General features: G+C 42.5%; 1 protein-coding gene across 2 annotated transcripts in view; it reads left to right on the top strand.

The window, feature by feature from the left end:
* SYK (spleen associated tyrosine kinase) overlaps positions 1-5596 on the top strand; it is a 35819-nt gene extending 30223 nt beyond the window's left edge. For both annotated transcript variants that reach the window (XM_033164350.1, XM_033164349.1), the window contains 5 exons: positions 1106-1315; positions 1967-2156; positions 2675-2815; positions 3526-3638; positions 5448-5596. In XM_033164350.1, the coding sequence (XP_033020241.1) occupies positions 1106-1315; positions 1967-2156; positions 2675-2815; positions 3526-3638; positions 5448-5520 (727 nt within the window). In that variant the 3' untranslated portion in view covers positions 5521-5596. The remainder of the gene's footprint in view (positions 1-1105; positions 1316-1966; positions 2157-2674; positions 2816-3525; positions 3639-5447) is intronic.
* Positions 5597-20681: the final 15085 nt, after the last annotated feature.

Below are 20681 nucleotides of genomic sequence, written 5' to 3'. Positions count from 1 at the left end.
ATCATGTACAGATTTTATCCTCTGTTGGGGGCAGATGTCTGACCTGCATCTTATGTGAACTAGTGGAGCTTTCCCCATAATTGTATTACCATACTAAAAAAGTATTACCATACTAAAAAAAGACTTCACTTGCTGAATTTCTGCCTGCCACACAGCTGTTAAATATAATTAAGAACTCTGGCCAGAAGTTTCAACCAAAAAGATGTGTTTACTCATAAGTAAATACAAATATAGTGTTAATCCTGTTAAGAATTGCAGTCTTAAATGAAAAAATGGTTTCACATTGAAAAATCTCTTGAAAGTCTTTTAGAAATTGATGCAAGGGCTTCTACGATGCTTGTCAGATGTATAATGAGACAACTGGAGACCAGGACAGGGCCCCGTTTCGGCATAGATGCCTTCCTCAGCTTGTTTTTTTATGACAGAAGTGTATAAAATATATATGGTTTCTATTTCTTTGATTCTTGAGAAAATGTAGCGTGTTAGAGAAAGTTTTCCTGTGTTTTCTATGCGTTACACAGCTGTTAAAGGCACAAGAACCTTGCTGTCTCCTAACGCCATTGGGATGTGTTTTCAAAAGATTCACTTGTCGAAACAGACTAACGAACAGTGTTCCGTCATGTGTGCATTGCTCATTGTCCTATGCATGTTGTGTTTATTCCCTTCTAAATACGTTTCCTGAATACAGTACAGTATGTTTTCATAACTTTGGGTCTTTGACCTGTTTTGATACATACGCACCAAACAGTAAAGCTTTCCTTTTCTTCTTTGAGCAACAAGAACTTTTGCCTTTGAAAGGAATATATCCATTTAAGTGCTTATACCACCACCACCGATCCACCCCAAGAGTGCTCCTTTTTCCCATCAGTGGGAAAGAAATCAATTAACCTTCATTCATATTTGTACCCGTATATTTTGCTTCATAGCTTTTGCTTTAGAAGGACTTATAGTGCATGAATTATGCAATGTTGCCTATTCCTCCTCTGATGTGTTGCACGCAGCCACATTTGGAAGTAGAAAACTGGATTGATTGAGCACATGGCAGACAGACAAGAACACTTTGAGCACTGCATATAATGTAGGCTTCCTGGTGGTTTCTTTTCAGAGGAAAGAAGACAGTGGCTGTGAAAATTCTCAAGAACGAAAGCAACGACCCCTCCTTAAAAGATGAACTGCTGAGAGAAGCAAATGTTATGCAACAACTGGATAACCCATATATTGTCCGAATGATAGGCATATGTGAGGCTGAGTCCTGGATGTTGGTAATGGAAATGGCTGAACTTGGCCCCTTGAATAAATATCTGATAAAACACAGGTAAATTGGCCGCCCATATTATTTATTGAATTATTGTGTGTTAATAGGCAGAACTGATGGACTAATCACTAGCTGAGTAATTTTCCAAAGCTTTATTTTCTCCAAGAGCACATTTACTACTAGTTTGTAAAAAAAGAACTTCTACTTTCCCGCCACATTTGTGAAATTCAGTCAAAAGGTGAAGATATGCTCTAAAAGAGTTGTGTGTATCATTACTGTTTGTTCTCCAGTATGGATCCCTTTGAGGTGGGACTCCTTCGTTCTTGAAAAGTGTAAGCACATAATGGATTGGTAACATAAGTATTTAGCTACCGGTAGTTATGAGGTATTTGTTCCCCCTCCACATTTCCCTCACATGAAAGCAAATGGCCTGGTGCTGACTGGAAGCAAAAGGGCACATGCCGTCAAAATATTTTCTGGATAGTTTGATAACCCTTGGAAACAGATTTTTAGCTCATGGAGGGGGTGGGGCTTTAAGGGACAGGAAAGGAAGAGCAGGTCCACTTGTGTAACATTGGATTCCACACAAGCAAAATCCAGGAACAACTAGTTAATTACCAAAAAAATAAAATAAAATAAATGGAGTGGAATAATGAGGAATGAAAATTTACTACAAATTGCTAAAGTAGTAAACTAGTTCTGGTTTTTCAGAGATGTTGTCGCAGAAAAGAATATCATTGAGCTGGTTCATCAAGTTTCCATGGGGATGAAATATTTGGAAGAAAACAACTTTGTGCACAGAGATTTAGCTGCGAGAAACGTACTGCTGGTTACACAGCATTATGCCAAAATCAGTGACTTTGGACTTTCCAAAGCTCTTGGTTCTAATGATTATTACAAGGTACTATTTCACCCTGTAACTTGTCTCGACTGAGATTTCTTCTCATGATGTCACTGGCTTTCTGTAATATGCATGCACCGTCATTGTAGTTTAAAATTTGTTAGCTGTCCTTCAACACGAAACATGATCAGGGCAATAGGCATGCCTCTGCAAGGAATCTTTCCTTTGCTACACACACTCTCAAAAATTCTTTTATTTACAACATGCAAGCCATCACTGCTGGGAGCTGAGCAAGGCAGGGGCCTGGAGGCTGCAGGTACAGCTATATGTGCTCAGTAGATTCTAGCAGGTTGCCCACACACCAGTGTACACATACACACACACACCGATGACATCATTGGCTTGCAACATGATGCAGTACTGGGAAACTAGATCCACCAGTGACTAACCTTCCCCCTCTGATGGTATCAGAAGAGGGTGGACTTCAGAAACTGTGCAAAACCATAATTGCTTCCTCTTATTGCTGTATGATGTGTTATATGTCTTAATATTCTCTTTTATGTGTGGCACCATTGTAGGCAGAACATTATGGGAAATGGCCGGTCAAGTGGTATGCTCCAGAATGCATGAACTTCTTCAAATTTTCGAGCAAGAGCGATGTTTGGAGTTTTGGAGTTTTAATGTGGGAGGCTTTTTCCTATGGGCAAAAGCCATACAAGGTACATTTTATATGTTGCTTTCCTTCATTCAACATCCATGTTTTAATACAGGTTCAGGTCTTTCTGTGCTTGTGCTTATGCAGCCAAAACCATACCACTGGAACACAAGATGTTACCACTAGCAGACTCAGAGTCATGCTGATGGATGCTCAAGTATATAAAAAATTGCGGAAACAAACGGGGGCGGGATACCCCAAACAGCCCTATAATAACTCAGTGACATGGACTAGTGATAGATTGGGAAGAGAAATAAAGGAATAACTGAGGGGAAGGGTGAATGGAGTGGCTGGAACAGGAGGACAGAGATATATATGCAGCTATATATAAATGTAAAAAGAACTACTGGTATCTCATTGTCTGGATCGGTCTCTTCCTGATTCCCACTAACAATCTATTTTTAAATGTCCCAAGGGATAGAAGAAAAAGCTGCCCTAGACTTCAGCGCAGAATTTCGTATAGGTGGGATTCAGCACAAATATGCCTACCCAACTCAGAACCCAGAATGCAGATTCAGCATGCTGAGTGGGCACTGAGAGCCGATGGACTTGTCGGGGGTAGGAAGCAGATCTGGGTTGTGGGCACGAGCAGAATAAAGATGCTGGAACCAAGAAGAGGAGCACTCTACACTCCATGTTGTTGCAGAGCATCACTTGTCCCTCAATAATTGAGTTTGACAAAAAATAAGTAAATCCTTTCTCATTCTGTTGCAGGGTATGAAAGGTGGGGAGGTTGCTCAGATGATTGAAAGAGGAGAGCGAATGGAATGTCCAGAAAAATGCCCACCTGAGGTCTATGAGTTAATGAAATTATGCTGGACATATAAGTGAGCATCATCATATTTGTGTTTCTTCTGACAAAAATACAGTATTGGATTTCTTGTGCTTTTCACTCCCTACTCTGTCTTCACTTTTTCTGCATTTTAAACCACGAAATAAAAAGGTGCAAACTGCCCTTCAAGGAACATTTCAAGCCAAAGGGATAAAATATGAATTAACAATAATTGTTGCACTACTTAACACAGTAATGAAAATGAGAAGCAACGCCCTGCAAGCCAAATTGCAATATACTGTATTTTTCGCTCCATAGGGTGCACTGGACCATAGGGCACACCTCATTTTTAGAGGAGGAAACAAGAAAAAAATATTTTTCTGGTTTTCCTCCTCTAAAAGCCCTGTTTTTTTTGAGGATCAGCTCAAAGTTTTGCAGCTTTTTTGCAAAAGGAAAGCCCTGTTTTTTTGAGGATCAGCTCGGATTTGTGCAGCTTTTTTGCAAAGGGGGAAAAGCAAAGCTTCTTTTGCAAAAGGGGAAAAGCCCCGTTTTTATGGGGTTCAATTCACATTTCTGCAGCTTCTTAAGGAAAGGGAGCTGCTTCTACAGTTTCCAGACAGATAATCTAATCAGCCAGTCACATGTCGCTGGGGAAACAAACAACCTCCTTCTGCAGCACATTCAACAATGGAGGCCTGGGCAAGGGGGCGGGGCTGAAAGGGAGCCAGGGACTCTTATCTCTCTCCCGATCTGTTGCTGAGCAGGGTCCTTTCAATGCCCCCTTTTCTCTTTGTAAAAAAAAAAAAAAAAGCACGATCTGCTTTTGGCCCCTGGGCAATTTGGCTCCAGGGACCACCATTTGCTCCATAAGATGCACAGATATTTCCCCTTACTTTTTAGGAGGAAAAAAGTGATCTTATGGAGCGAAAAATACGGAAGCTTTTAGATGAGATGCTGCATAACTTTTTATAACCACTTTGCACAGCTACATAGCAGCTGATTGTTTCCAGTACAGCATTTTCCATAAACAGACTGACAAAAGCTTGTTGAGCAGTGACACTGGGCTACAACAGCTGTGCAATGTGAGAAAATTGATTAAAAATATACATCTAAACATAGGGGTGTTTTTTTAAAAAAACTCAAAACTACAGCGATGTTCTCGGCACATCTCACAAACAGAAGACCCTTCAGTGATGAGGGTGCCCTAAATTATTGCAATAGGGTGCTTAGATGATGATCACTTAGGAAATGTTCTTGGTCACATGGGAACCCAGAACAAACTAATCCCAGGGGATGGTGTTCTAGGGGCCCCTTTAAGTACCTTTTCTGCAAAACACCTATCTATATCTCTGAGACAAGTTGAATAAGGCATAGGAGCATTATTGGCTGCTGATCCAGTTCTGCTTGTGGTCTTCAAGGAAGGGTCAAGAAGTAGCTTATTCCTCCCAGCCTCACAGGTTCTCCTGGAGAGCTCCCACCCCCTTTGTGGGGGGTGGGAATAGACTCTGTATTCACATTGCAGTCAGGAATTGCAGTTTTACTTCAACTATACCTGCATTTCTTCTCATATTATTCTCTTGCTTCATCTGATGTAAGGCAGCTTGCTGTTTATTGCTGAGTCGGAATTAGGGGCTAAATGTGTGTATTGCCCTCACAAACTACCACCTGGTGCCTCTCAGGACCTTCTTGACACTGTTGGGGAGCAACATTTTGTGGCATTACCTGCACATGTGGTCAAACCCCATCTCCACTTTTGGTCTTGAGGTAATGATGGCTGGAAATTGCCCATCTGGACTTAAATGAGGAGAGAGCAAAGGATGTGTGTGCCTATAACAAAAAAAAAATTAATGTCTTTCTTTTACAGCGTCGATGATCGGCCAGGATTTTCTGCAGTGGAGTTCAGGCTGCGCAATTTCTACTATGACATGGCACAATAAGAGCACTGTGTACTGAATACCGATGGTTGCATATGGAGGCACCATGCAGGAGGCAAAATAGAAGAATGAGCAAAATAAAAACTTAGAGACCAACTACCGGTAAGTTTGTTATTGGTATGAGCTTTCGTGTGCATGCAGGTATCTGAAGAAGTGTGCATGCACACGAAAGCTCATACCAATAACAAACTTAGTTGGTCTCTAAAGTGCTTTTGGAAGGATTTTGTTTTTAATTTTGTTTTGACTACGGCAGACCAACACGGCTACCTACCTGTATGAAGAATGAAGGTGCTCTCCAGTGAAAAGAGTTTTGCTGTACAAATGCCTTTGCAGCTTTTCAGAGCATTTCTGCAGGAATCGTTTTCCAAGTGGTGTTGCATTTGTTCTTTGGATATTAATTATGCTTTTAACCTATTGATGCTGTTGGACTGGCATGAATGCTGGAGAACCGAGCAGACTGTCCCCAGGCACTTTTCCTGCTCTCAGTAGAATACCTGTAATGCTATTAAGAGATATTCAGTGCCTTATTTGTTCCTAGTAAATAAGGAATATTGATACTGTCACTTTCATAACCTTTCCTTGGCACAGTCAACACGGATTGGTTTTGGACCGGAACTGAGTCCTGCGCCTGCTTCAAGTAGCCAATTTCAGCCTTAAACTGTGTTTGCCAATGCAAAATACAGAAGTAGTGTGTTGTTCATGTGCTAAACAAGAGCCTTGCTTTGGCCTCTGCTAGTACTTCTTCCTCACTGTTAAGTCCTATTGAACACAGAAATCTAATTATTCCACAACAGCAACCTAACCACACGCTCTTTCTTGATCTATATAACTTAAGGCTGCAATACCTAAGGACATTTACTTGAGTAGTGATTCTTGTTGATTGACTTCTGAGTATACATTTTTTAAATTGAACTATAATTTTCACAGTAACGAAATAAATAAAATACACAAACTAGCCACCAGCACTGCAACTAATCTTAACCGGTATCTGCAGTACTTCCATGGGAAGACACAAGAGTTAATGGGCATCAGCTTTTGAAAGACTTTTGCTGCCTCTCAGCATCTCCAGGTGAGCACTGGCATGGAGAGGCTTAGATGTGACTGAACCAAGAGCCTTCAGATTTAGCACCCACTATGCAGAAATCCTTTCATTGGTCCCCATGCATAGTTTGTAGCATTTTAAATAAGCCCTCTTAGCCTGCATTATTGCTGCAAGAAGCTGGCTGGCGGAAGGCGCACCCCTGAATTTCCTTCCTCTAGCACCCTGAGGAGCTCCTAGATTTACTGTATTGAGCATAAGCGCTGCCCCTAAACAGTGCTGGATCCATTCCACAGCCTTCCACTGAGCTTTCTGAAGTGCTTTTGTTGCCTTAATTGTGTCCCTGAAGACCAGTAACCAAAATGATCATGGGACTGCAGGAATTCCCCTATGAGGAATGGTACAACAGTTGAGTCTTTCCAGCACCTCAAATGCAACAAATAGGATCATGACATAAAAATTGGAATATCTCTTTGTAATCAAGCAATGCTGCAGAATGTAAACTAATGCCAAACAAGCAGATTCAGAAATCTTAGCACTAGGTCCTATGAATGCAAAATGCCTTTTTTAAATAGTTTTTTTTTAATGAACTTCTGTTTTCATTGACCATTTATGTACAGAAAATGCTTCTCTTATATTATTTCATATGGTCTACATTTTGATTTTGAAAAACAAACATCTGTTTATTCAATTCTTTCTGGCTGTTTGTTTTCCTTGGTCTGGTTTCTCAGTGCCTTTGTTCGGGGCTAATTTATATCACGAGAGATTCCACGGATGGTGGTGGGAGTTGCATTAGGACCACAGCCTTTCATGTTTCTACTGTGGTGAAAGCCCTTCCTCGTATGAATTTTGTGGTTCATACAAGCCCTGCCTGTGGTTCATAGAAGTTTGTGAGTGATCTAGATTGGGGAGTGGGAGCGAGGTAACTGGAAGTCCAGTCATTAGGAAATGTCATGTTCACTTGCCCAGGGTCATCTATATCTGTTGTGGTTCTGTGGGAATGCTGATACGCTCAGGCTGTCGTATTAGGTGCAAAATTCAGCTGCCTGCACATTTCAGTTTATGTTTTAATGTTTCTAAGCTTTTGTAGCTGCAAAGATCTACTTGAGAAGGTGCAGGCAATGTGTGCTGTAAACTCAGAAGCTAAAGATAGGACTGGGCACCTCGGTAGCTGCCTTAAACCAAGGGCTCGTTGACACTTCCATTTGCCCCGCTGCTTTCAGATTTCCCGTGGGTTTCCGTTTGTTCCGATTTAGCACTAAAGAGCAGATTTTTCAGGGAAAGCGGAAGGACAAGGGCAAAACAGCTCAGACCTGTGCCTTATAGGCACAGTACAAGCCTAAGTGACACTATTGGTCCATTTAGCGGGGTGCTGACGGCAATTTCAAACTGATGGTGAATCCTTCGAGACATGTGGTTGTATTATTCCTATAAGGTGTGGAATGTCCTTACATTTTGCATGCCATTAGTCCTTTCAAGTTACTCATAGTGTTTGGGAAATTTTATAAAGGCAAGGAGACACACCTCTCAGAAAGCTAGACAAAAAATTTGCCCTCTCTCCCACTAGTGGTTTTTGAATCTGTGTACACAGAATGTTACCTAGGATGCAGAGCTATCCTGTAGTTTTCTGGAAATGTTGTGGTTTGATGTGGTTTCCCCGAATCCAGCACTTTATCTGACGATGACTGTAGCAGGAAACTAACCGGACAGTTTGCATCCCTGCCTGCTCTCTGCCCATTGCTGTGGACAGGCTGCGGGCGAGGTGGAAACACAGCATACTGATGTGTACAGAAAGGTGCAAATACAGCTTCAAACACAGGGAGCGGGGATGACTTCACTGCATTTTAAACCAGTAATGTGTTCATAGTCTTTAAAGATAAGAAAAGCAGGAGGAGGAAACTCCTGACTCCATCCAAATGCAGCTAAGGCCAGTGCCATCTAGTGAGCAGATGATAAAATGACAGTGTCTTCACAACAGTTTTAAAGTGAGCACGATAACTACGTGTTTCTTGGAGTGGGGGTGGGCTTTGTAAATACTGCAACATAAAACAGATAAAAAAAAGATCAGGTGAAAGGGAGAGAGTAAAAAGGATCCTAACAGGAAAGCACATGAGATCTGTGTCCTGGCATTGTTTGTTTATTTATTGGCATATTTATAGACTGCACTTTCATTAAAACAACAGTAAGATGGGATACGTCATACAAAATTAGAATAAGGTCAATAGCAATGTCCATTATCTTGAGCCTCTGAGGATACATAATTATACCAGCAGAAAACAAACAAACACCAGTTCTTATTAAACACCTCCAAATCTTTTCCAATCTAGAAGAGCATGAGAAGGAGGTGAGAAATAGTTTGCAGCACCCCTTCCTGCTCTATATGCAGGAGCTTGGACTGCCTCAAACCTCCAGGATGGACATGAATTTGCTATCATGAGCATCTTGTGGGAACCGATACAACCCTTAATTTGACCATTATTCAATATTTACTTGTTCTCTGTCTGACTGCCTTTCCAGGAAAAGTTTCCTCTTAAACCTAAAATTCAGTAGAAGAAATAGCAAGCCCATTTTCTAGTCCCAAATTCAAATCTATGCCTGTTAATAACCAGCATTTAATGCTGACATGGAAGGGGCACCTTCTCTGCTGGATTTTTCCATGTATTTTGTTTAATCTTTTGGTGTGTTTCTGTATTTCAGTTTCTTACTGACTTATCATTAATAATATTATTATTAATACACAGTAAGAACTGCCAAGTACCTAATTATTGCATTACCAAAATCCACACACTTCCTCTTAACTCCGGGTTCACAAACAGGGAGATGTATGAAAACGCTGTTAGTGAGGATTGTAGCAACAGCAAATAAGTTGCACATGGAAGAGTTTGATGAAACTTTTCGTGTCTCTCTCACACACCCATTCCCCTGGCAATCTAAGCATTGCCTAGACCACAGCTGTCAACTTTTCCCTTTTTAAAAGGGCAATTCCCTTATTCCAAATAGGATTCCCTGCAAGAAAAGGGAAAAGTTGACAGCTGTGCCTAGATCAGGCATAGGCAAACTCCGCCCATCCAGATGTTTGGGACTACAATGCCCATCATCACTAGCTAACAGGACCCAGTGGTCAGTGATGGTGGGAATTGTAGCCCCAAACATCTGGAAGGCCTGAGTTTGCTTATGCCTGGCCTAGATCTTTCCCCCACCACCCCCTTTCCACCTGTTAAAAAGTCTTCTTTATTAGCATCAACCTTTATTGTTTGTTTGTTTGTTTGTTTGTTTGTTTGTTTGTTTCTCATTGCCCTCCCATCATCTCATCCCTTCATCTAACAAAAATGGCGCAATAAAAGCAAAAGTGGGACCCCCCTATGCAAAATACAATACACAATCAGAATAAACATTGCATTCTATAAAATGGCGTCCCTCCGAAAGCCTTCCAGAATGAATTCATCTCAAGCAGCCACCTGAGCACTCTGGGTTTCTGCCATGACGGAGCTCCATAGGTGGGTTGCTTTCATTAAGAAGGCCCAGTCCTTTGTAGTGACACCCCCAAGCCACATTTCCTCAGGGCACCACAAGCAGGGTCTGCATCGCAGGAACGCTGGCAACTGTGCATGAAGTTTGTGGGACGAGTGATCTTGTGAGAGTGTAGGGTTATTCTGGCCTCCATGTATCCACCATGTGTCCTCCAAGGGGATGTAGCCCCTAGCAGAAAAAAAATAGTTCCCAGCTCCTGTGCTACTGTAACATCTCCGAAATGATCCCTGCTAGTAAGTATTTAACCTCTGTGTATTTGATCACTGCCACCTCCTCTCATATCATGGGTGGCGCATTTTTTTCCCACGCTCCCGGCAGCTGCCAACGCAGATGCAACGCACCTTGCACACAAACACGGCAGCCAAGCTGAAAGCAGAACAATACCACGCATGGGCTAATGCAGTAACCTAGCAATTCTAAAATATAGACATGCTTTTACTCTCACAAGATTGGATGTATTGCCCTCGGCTGTACTTGAGAGACGATTCCAACAGATTCCACACGAAAAACGCTTATGTCCCGGTGGAGATGGCAGTACCAATCAGTGGTGCATGCCCTTCTGGTTTGCACTCTGTAAAGACTTGAGGAATGAGATTATCACCCCTCTTTTATTGTCCATTCCGGGTCACCCAACCACTGCCACAGCGTCCTTTCTTTTGGCAGATCAAGATGAGCCGGTGACAGCAAAGGTTGCAAGGGGCAATCAGAATAAGAGCTGCCATTTGACTATTGATTCAAAACCCTAAAATGTATTTTATATAATTGACTTTTTATTTCTATTCTTTGTATATCGTATTGTTGTTTTATTGCTATGGCCGATGGCTGACGCAAATAGAAGTTTCATTCAAACGCCCGGCAACAAATGCCCCAGTCAAACTCCCTACCGGAGCAGGTTGCGGTGTGTTTTTTTCTTTTCGTAAATCTACCGAAGAATAAAATAAAACGCAATCGGGATTAAGGGGTTTTCTCAGGACCAGTGTGCTGTGTCTCACTGGTGAAGTGGTGGCGTCACTTTCCCTTCTTCTGATAGGAAATGCTGGGGGGCGGCAAAAATGGGGGAGGGGGTCAAGAAAGGTCAGTTGTGGGGAGGGGGATTTAGAAATGTCCCTATTTTCATCTGAGGGATGCTGGAGGGTATGCCCTCGTGCTGAAAAATGCCCCCCACGTCCACCATATACGTAGTTCCACGGAAGCCAGTTTGCATGAACATCCTCAAGCATGGTCTACAGCAGGGGCAGGCAACCTAAGGCCCGTGGGCCAGATGCAGCCCAATCACCTTCTCAATGCAGCCCGCGGAGGATCCGGGAATCAGCATGTTTTTTACATGAGTAGAATGTGTCCTTTTATTTAAAATGTATCTCTGGGTTATTTGTGGGGCATAGGAATTCGTTCATTTTTCTTCAAAATATACAGTGGTGTCCCGCTAGACGAATGCCTCGCTAGACGAAAAACTCGCTAGACGAACGGCATTCGTCTAGCGGAAGCTGCCCTGCAAGACGAAAAAGTCTATGGGGCTGCTTCGCAAGACGAAAAATTTTCGTCTTTTTTTTTTCGTTTAGCGGAGCGCGGCTGTCATTGCCGCTTCGCTAGACGAAAAAACCGCTAGACGAAAAAATTCGTAGAACAAATTATTTTCGTCTAGCGGGGCACCACTGTAGTCTGGCCCACCACATGGTCTGAGGGATGGTGGACCGGCCCACGGCTGAAAAAGGTTGCTGACCCCTGGTCTACAGTATAGACACCAAATTGGGAGGGATGGCTAATACCCCAGAGGACAGGATCACACTTCAAAATGACCTTAACAGATTAGAGAACTGGGCCAAAGCAAACAAGATTAATTTTACCAGGGAGAAATGTAAAGTACTACACTTGGGTAAAAATAAAAATAAATGAAAGGCACAAATACAGTATGGGTGACACATGGTTTGAGAGCAGTACATGTGAGTCTTGGTAGACCATAAACTTGGCATGGGTCAACAGTGTGATGCAGCAGCTAAAAAGGCCAATGCAATTCTGGGCTGCATCAATAGGAGTATAGCATCTAGATCAAGGGAAGTAATAGTACCACTGTATTCCACTCTGGTCAGACCTCACCTGGAGTACTGCGTCCAGTTCTGGGCACCACAGTTCAAGAAGGATACTGACAAGCTGGAACGTGTCCAGAGGAGGGCAACCAAAATGGTCAAAGGCCTGGAGACAATGCCTTATGAGGAATGGCTTAGGGAGCTGGGTATGTTTAGCCTGGAGAAGAGAAAGTTAAGGGGTGATATGATAGCCATGTTCAAATATATAAAAGGATGTCATATAGAGGAGGGTGAAAGGTTGTTTTCTGCTGCTCCAGAGAAGCGGACACGGAGCAATGGATTCAAACTACAAGAAAGAAGATTCCACCTAAACATGAGGAAGAACTTCCTGACAGTAAGAGCTGTTTGACAGTGGGATTTGCTGCCAAGGGGTGTGGTGGAGTCTCCTTCTTTGGAGGTCTTTAAGCGGAGGCTTGACAGCCATCTGTCAGGAATGCTTTGATGGTGTTTCCTGCTTGGCAGGGGGTTGGACTGGATGGCCTTTGTGGTCTCTTCCAACTCTATGATTCTATGATAAGAAACACATTTTTCTCCCAAGCTTATATCCCAGGCTGAGCCTCCACAGACCTCTGACTGCAGCTAAAGTCTCTCTTTCCACCCTACTTTGCTCCTATCAATAAGTAAGGATAACGCCTTTTGGATTCCTTTTGTTCAGTATGTCTCCACCGTGCCAAGCAACCTGTAAGAAATATATTTGACCAACAGATGGCAGCCTTTGAATGTATATTGTTCCTACTCTACTTTTAATTCCAAGTTTTGCTTTTTTTAAAAAAGAAAAAGAAAAGAACCACCACCACTCCCTTTGGCTAGTGGTCTACAAACTTTCAGCAAACCATGAATGCTTTATAAAAGCAATGAAGGCTCAAATACACAAAACCAGAATAAGAAACTTTCTGTCTATGAAACAGTATTGAAAGGCTTCCCTGAGCCATATATACATATAAATATAAATAATATAAATATGGTGGTACCTTGGTTCTCAAACTTAATCCATTCTGGAAGTCCATTGTTCCAAAACCAAGGCGTGCTTTCCCATACAAAGTAATGCAAAACTGATTAATCCGTTCCAGACTTTGAAAAACAACCCCTAAAACAGCAAAATAGAAAATTATTTCCAGTAGCACCTTAGAGACCAACTGAGTTTGTTCTTGGTATGAGCTTTTGGTATGTCCCTAAAACAGCAATTTAACATGAATTTTTCTATCTAACAAGACCATTGATACATAAAATGAAAGCAATAACCAATGTACTGTACTATAAAATACTGTAGATGATCAAAATTAGAATTATTATTTTTTCTTACCTGCACTGATGATAGTCACTCTTTGTATTTGGGGGGGGGGCTTTTTTCCATTTCTGCAGTCGCACAATCAATCAGTAGCTGAGCTGGGTTCCACGCAGTCACAAAAACAAAATTAACCGGAAAAGCCTCAAAAACAAAAACAGAAAATAAATAGCAAATACAAAAGCGCCAAATACAGTGGCACCTTGGTTCTGGAAATTAGTCCATTCTGGAAGTCCATTTGACTCTGAAATGTTCCAAAACCAAGGCACGGCTTCTGACTGGTGCAGGCGCCCCAGAAACAATAGCCGACAACCACATCAGACGTTCAACTTTTGATTATTATTTTTTTGAAAATTGGAACACTTTGGGAATCAAGGCATCTGAGTATCAAGGCATTTGAGAACCAAAGTACCATTGTATAAATAAATGTGCATGCACACCAGTTTAATGCATGCTTACTCGTAAAAAAGAAACTCTTTGAAATCAGTGGGGCTAATTCCCAAGTAAGTGCACACAGGCTTGCAAACTCACCAATGGTGTAAACCCCACTAGGCATAATGGGGCTTTAATGGAAGCTGGTTCTGTTTTCCTGACATTTCCTGAACTGTTTAAGGGGTACTCCAGGCAAGGAGGCAGGGAATAAAAGGAGCAGGAATCAAATAATTGTCCCATGTGAGGCATGCTTCAAATGAAACATGCTTTGGCTCCAGCGGCACAGCCGCAAGCTAATATTAAGTGCCATTGTGCTCAACACGACACACTTTTATTTGGGAGTCACTTTTAGCCAACATATACTACCAATTAGGCTGGCATGTTGACCAGGGGGATGCAGTCGCATGCAGTGAAATTTTTCATAGGGGGACATTTAGGGCCGGGGCACCTAGCTTGCAAGGGATATGTTGATGTCATGCGTGTGATGTCGCACATGTGAGAATCGCGCCTCCCTCCCTAAGCTGGGCAGAAGCTTCACAGGATTCGCGAAGGAGGTGCCAGGGCTCAGAAAAGGATGCTGGAGCCCTCCTGCCTCCTTCCAAAAACCAGATGGGCTTTGGGAAGATGGCAGGACAGATCTTGGACCCATCAGAGCCTCTCACCTCCCTCCCTAAGCTGGGCGAAAGCTCTCCATGATTTAGGGAGGCAGAACATTTAGGTAAACGTAAAAGGTAAAGGAATGGACCCAGGTGGTGCAGTGGGTTAAACCACAGAGTCTAGGGCTTGCTGATCAGAAGGTCGGCGGTTCGAATCCCTGCCACGGGGTGAGCTCCCGTTGCTCGGTCCCAGCTCCTGCCCACCTAGCAGTTCGAAAGCATGTCAAAGTGCAAGTAGATAAACAGGGACCGCTCCGGCGGGAAGGTGAACGGCATTTCTGTGCACTGCTCTGGTTCGGCAGAAGCGGCTCTGTCTTGCTGGCCACATGACCCGGAAGCTGTCTGCGGACAAACACCGGCTCCCTCGGCCTATAGAGCGAGATGAGCGCCGCAACCCCAGAGTCGGACACGACTGGACCTGATGGTCAGGGGTCCCTTTACCTTTACCTTAAAATGTAAAGGACCCCTGGACAGTTAAGTCCAGTCAAAGGCGACTACAGTCATACCTCAGGTTACATGTGCTTCAGGTTGTGTTTTTTCGGGTTCCGAACACGGCAAACCTGGAAGTGTTTACTTCCGGGTTTCACCCGGCGAGCATGCGCAGAAGCGTTCTGCGCAGTTTGCGCATGGGCAGAAGCGCGATATCGCACTTTCGCACATGCGCGATATCACCGCTTGGGAACGAATGGCACCCCGGAATGGATTGGGTCTGTAACCTGAGGTACCACTGTATGGAGTCGCAGTGCTCATCTTGCTTTCAGGCCGAGGGAGCAGGCATTTGTCCCCAGACAGCTTTCCAGGTCATGTGGCCAGCATGACTAAACTGCTTCTGGAACAATGGGACACTGTGACGGAAACCAGAGTGCACAGAAACACTGTTTACTTTCCCGCTGCAGAGGTATCTATTTATCTACTTGCACTGGTGTGCTTTCGAACTGCTAGGTAGGCAGGAGCTGGGACAGAGCAACAGGAGCTCACTCCGTTGCGCGGATTCAAACTGCCAACCTTCTGATCGGCAAGCCCAAGAGGCTCCATGGTTTCGACCACAGCGACACCCGCATCCCCTTACTCCAATGACCGCATGGCACTGGTTGCATGAGGTATGTTTGTTTGTAACCAGGCAATCCAAGGCAGCCTAGCTGTCTTCCATCAATTATTTCTACATGCACATCTATAATGGAAGTTTACAGAAGCCAAATGTTTGCAAATTTTGTTTCTCCTCTTTTTCGCTAGTGTGCATCTTCTTTAGGGGTGATGTGTAACTGGGCTGCCCTACCACCTGCATAAAACCAGTTTAAGCTCTTGGTTTTTGTCCAAGAGGACAATAACTTTTAAAAAGAATGGGCGGAAATTATTATTTATTTAGGAGAGCATTGCAAGCAGATGAAAACATTAGCAGAATTTTAAGCACACTTGTAAGGTAACAAAGACTATGGAAAATTCAGATGGGTAAAAAAAATGTGGATAACAGAATGATATGCAGTTGTAAATGTTGACATTAGGACCCATGGAGGGGAATCTTGAGATTCAGAGAAACCTCTTTGTATGATATGTAATTGCTTTTGTTATAAGTTTATATTTGTAAAATCAAATAAAAATTATTTCATAAAAAACCAGTTTAAGCTAAAGGCCAGTTCTACAATATATGAGCACAGCAGAAAAAGCCACATTATCATCATCATCATCATCATCATTGTCATCCTTGAAAAGAATTGTGCCAAACAGCTATTTCGAAGAAAGCTGATTGGTGGATTTCCAGTTTCCCATAAAAGGGCTGTGCACTCAATAATCCCTGCCGCTGGCTTGGCCTGTATGATCTTGCCAGTAGCAGCTATTTGTGCATGCAATTTCCTTATGCAGTTGGAAGACCTCTGCAAAGCTGCTTCCATGCATATGAGGCTTCCCGGCTGGATCAAGACAAACACAGATGCATTGGCTGCAAATGAAGCGATGTTCTATACGCACAAATAAAAACAAAGCATTTTTTTTCATCTTGTGGGGATAATTTTGCCCGCAAGCTCTCAGCTTAGCAACGTAAGAACATCAAGGCACACGCATAGCGGTGTGTTCTCAAGCCCTGGATTAATTCCAACCATTTAAATGCCGGTTTGTGAGTCATTTTTGCTCTTGTTCCTGCTGTGAGTATGGAGGGGGAGAGACTAGGAAAAGGCGGCTATTGCTAGAAGCAGAGTCCATGGCCACTAGCAGCTATGAAATGTTATGCTTGCTTGGCACTGAGTGCGTAAACAACACATGGATTTGACGTGGAAAGCAGAGTTCTCAGAAAACGCTCTCTTGATTGTCTCATCTAGCATGATGGCTATTTTGGACAATATCCTATTATTTCCTAATTTGCATGCACTTTGCTTGAAGTATTGTGCAGTCAGCACATCATGTACTGAAACAAGCAGCTCTAAGAATGCCTGTTCTCCGTTCCCTACTCAAGGAGCTCAGCCATAAAGCGCAAGGCAGATCTCTCGTCTTCTTTTTTTATTGCCCCATCTGTTCCTCTTTTCTTTCTCTCTTCCTTGCTGCAGCGCAGTGACGGATTTACGTATAAGCTAAACAAGCTATAGCTTAGGGGCCCACTCTTTTAGGGGCCCCCAAAAATGTAAAGGGGAAAAAAACTGGATGTACATTTTCAAAATAAAAGATAAAAAAACAAATAAAATAAAACCTACATACAGCAACAGGGTTTTGTGTTGTGTAGGCTGCGATGATGTAAGTAATGTGCCCTGCCTGCTAGCCTAAAACATCACTGGTTTGCTCATTTCTATATATAGGGTGCCTACATTCTGCATGGACCGGTTGCACGGCAACATGTGCAAATGGCTTTAGATACCTATTAGGTCCATAAATTACCATATAGCATATATTCAACTCAAGAAAAACAGCAACAAATTGTTGTTGACAAAGGACAGCTGGACATATGAAGGGCCCCATTACCTTCAGTAACTTAGGGCCTCATCCAACCTAAATCCGGCCCTGGTGCAGTAATGTTTAAATGTTTTAAGCTCACCGGAGACAAAAGCTGGCACACTTGCAGCCTGGCTGAAGAAGCAATGAAAGGTGGAGAGAGGAAGGGACGAGTGGAAGAAAGAGCAGCTGTGCAGACGCCAACAATTTCAGTTCAAACACAATACTGTATATTCTGGCGTAGAAGACTACTTTTTAATCCAGGAAAATCTTCTCAAAAGTCGGGGGTCGTCTTATACGCCGGGTGGAGAATCTGCGGTCGAGTATATCGCAAACTCTATATTTTAACTGGAAAAGTTGTGGGGTCGTCTTATACGCCCAGTCGCCTTATACGCCGGGAAATACGGTAATTGTTTTGCATTTCTTGCATGCCCAGATCCAGCTTTGGTGAGCCCCGGGCCATCTGCCATGCACAATCTAGTTGAGATTCCTGCAATGCAGGGGGTTGGACTAGATGGCCTTTGGGGACCCCTTCCAACTTTACAATTCTGTGATTCCATGATGTAGTGAAGCTATATGAGTTAACTCAGCCGGCCACACTACCCTTGTGTCAACATGATACTAGATATGATAAATATGTCTTGGAATCTGTGTGCTGGTTTTGGTTTGTTTTACTAAGCCCAACCATCATCATTATTATCATTATCATATTATAATAATTTATTTATTTATACCCCGCCCGTCTGGCTGGGTTTCCCCAGCCACTCTGGGCGGCTCCCAACAGAATATTAAAAACACGATAAAACATCACACATGAAAAACTTCCCTAAACAGGGCTGCCTTCAGATTATGGATGTGAGGTGAGAATATTCTCTGCCAGAAAATTCTCTGGAGAATATTCTCCACAAACTGTAAATTCTAATGTAAGAACCGGTTTTACAATCCACACTTAAAAAATCTATTAAATAATAAGTCAAGCTGTGATATTGCCAGTGTAAGTAATGAATAATGATTTTTTTTGGATCAAGTTACATTACTGGGCATTCACCATTGGCAGTTCTGAAATGTGAGCTACAGAAAGCATTTTTATTTTTATTTAGTTTTTTAGTTTTAAAAATGCTATTCATTTAATTTGATAAACATTTGAATTTGTATGTATTTCAACTATATGTAATAGCCTTTTTTCTATTTTGGTGTGACCTTATTCTTAGCAATTCTAAGGCCATACAGTGTGTTTTTTTTGTACAGAAAGTAGCTTTAATGCTTTATAAACTTGAAGTACCTTGGCCTATACAATTATGTGTAACAGCGTGTGAGGTGGCCTTGATTTAAACAGTTGACATTTCTATTTTTTTATTTAGTGCCAGTAACTGGTTTTTTGCAATGCCATTCAACGGTACAAGATGCCACTTACCAGAGAATGACATACTGAAATATATTATCATATAATGATAATATATTTAATGTTTATGGCTTCTTTTTATACGTATGCATATAGTTTTGTTTATCAAGCTGTGTTTTAGTCAGTGTTAGAGCTATTAGAACAAGATAATCTATTACTGAATTTACTTGTATCAAACATTAACATGCCAAATCTAAGAATGTGAATTCACTGCATTGCCCCGTTGAATAAAAGTACCTGTACAGTTTGCGGTTGCCCTCTAAACAAGTTTACCCATGAATAAACATGTATATTAACTAATTGTATCATTTTCAACGCATTAAAATTATATCATTTTCAATGCATTTAAATGAATATTCTCCTATTTTAAATGCAAATTCTCTAATCTCATTAATTGAGAATATTCTCGAGAATTTTCTCCAAAAGATTATTCTCAAGAATTGAACATCACTGCTTCAAATGTCTTCTAAAAGTCAGGTAGTTGTTTCTTTCCTTGACGTCTGATGGGAGGCCGTTCCACAGGGCGGGAGCCACTACCGAGAAGGCCTTCTGCCTGGTTCTCTGTAACCTCACTTCTTGCAGTGAGGGAACCGCCAGAAGGCCCTCGGAGCTGGACCTCAGTGTCCGGGTGGAATGGTGGAGGTGGAGACGCTCCTTCAGATATACAGGACCGAGGCCATTTAGGACTTTAAAGGTCAGCACCAACACTTTGAATTGTGCTCAGAAATGTACTGGGAGTCAACGTAGGTCTTTCAAGACTGGTGTTTTATGGTCTTGGCGGCCACTCCCAGTCACCAGTCTAGCTGCCACATTCTGCACCACCAATTTACTGTGAAACTGAAGTCAGTGTTTACACACTAACATCAAGAACGTTTGCTGGGGGTGAACCGTACTAATCTCAATAGTGCTGAATTCCCACTAGGACTTCAACCTCATGTGGAGTTCCACCGTCTCTTTGAACAATAAAAGGGAAGATGATTTCAGGGAGGGGGGCATTTTGAACTCCATACAAAGAGAGTTGCATAACCTAAGATCCATCACAGAGACAGACCTTTCTGGGAAGGTAGACTAGTCCAACAATGGTGACTCAGGGTGAATGTGGTCGAACAGAGACTGCTTTAGGGCCTATTCTGTGGTGGGGAGAACAGCAGAGGAATCTGACCTCTCTAATACTATTACATCTGCTCAGTGTTGTTCAGCAGAGCTATTCCAGGTATTCAAAGACCTTCGATGATCAGGCCACGTCAATGGAGTGATAGAACCACCAGTGGCCCGTTGTGACCACTTTTGCTCACATCAAATTGCTCACATCTGCTCCTAGGTAGACATTGGAAACAAGATGGAGAACGTTTACAGTGCAATCTGGAGACAGTCCAGTCTAAACCCCTAGAGAGCAATAGGGAGTCAACCATCGGCAACATGGAGCCAGATGGACTAATGGTCCTATGTCCCTATGTTGTTCCTGTTGTCTAATTCCAAAGATGCGGTGGAAATTATGGTAGCAAATCAATCAATCAATCAATCAATCAATCAATCAATCAATCACCCATGGTAGCTGTAATTCAGTAAGCAATGAGCTGCCAACCCCAAGCAAGACTGCCCTTATTACCCTTCAAACATACTATTAGATGAGACTTCAGTAGCGTTCTGTCAATCTCTAATAGGTCTCCAAACCTGATCTGCAATTCCCTTATATAAAATTTTCATGCTGCCTTGGAAGTAGGATTAAGAACAACTACAGGTGCCCTAGAAATGGGGCTCAGGTGTGCTCACCCTTTAGAATTCTTTGGGAATGGACCTTAGCAGAATGGAGATCTAA

This window comes from Lacerta agilis, chromosome 11 (assembly GCF_009819535.1).
Source record: "Lacerta agilis isolate rLacAgi1 chromosome 11, rLacAgi1.pri, whole genome shotgun sequence".
In the NCBI taxonomy this organism is placed as follows: domain Eukaryota; kingdom Metazoa; phylum Chordata; class Lepidosauria; order Squamata; family Lacertidae; genus Lacerta; species Lacerta agilis.
Note: the sequence above shows the minus strand (reverse complement) of the source record. Positions and strands in the feature narration are given on the sequence as shown.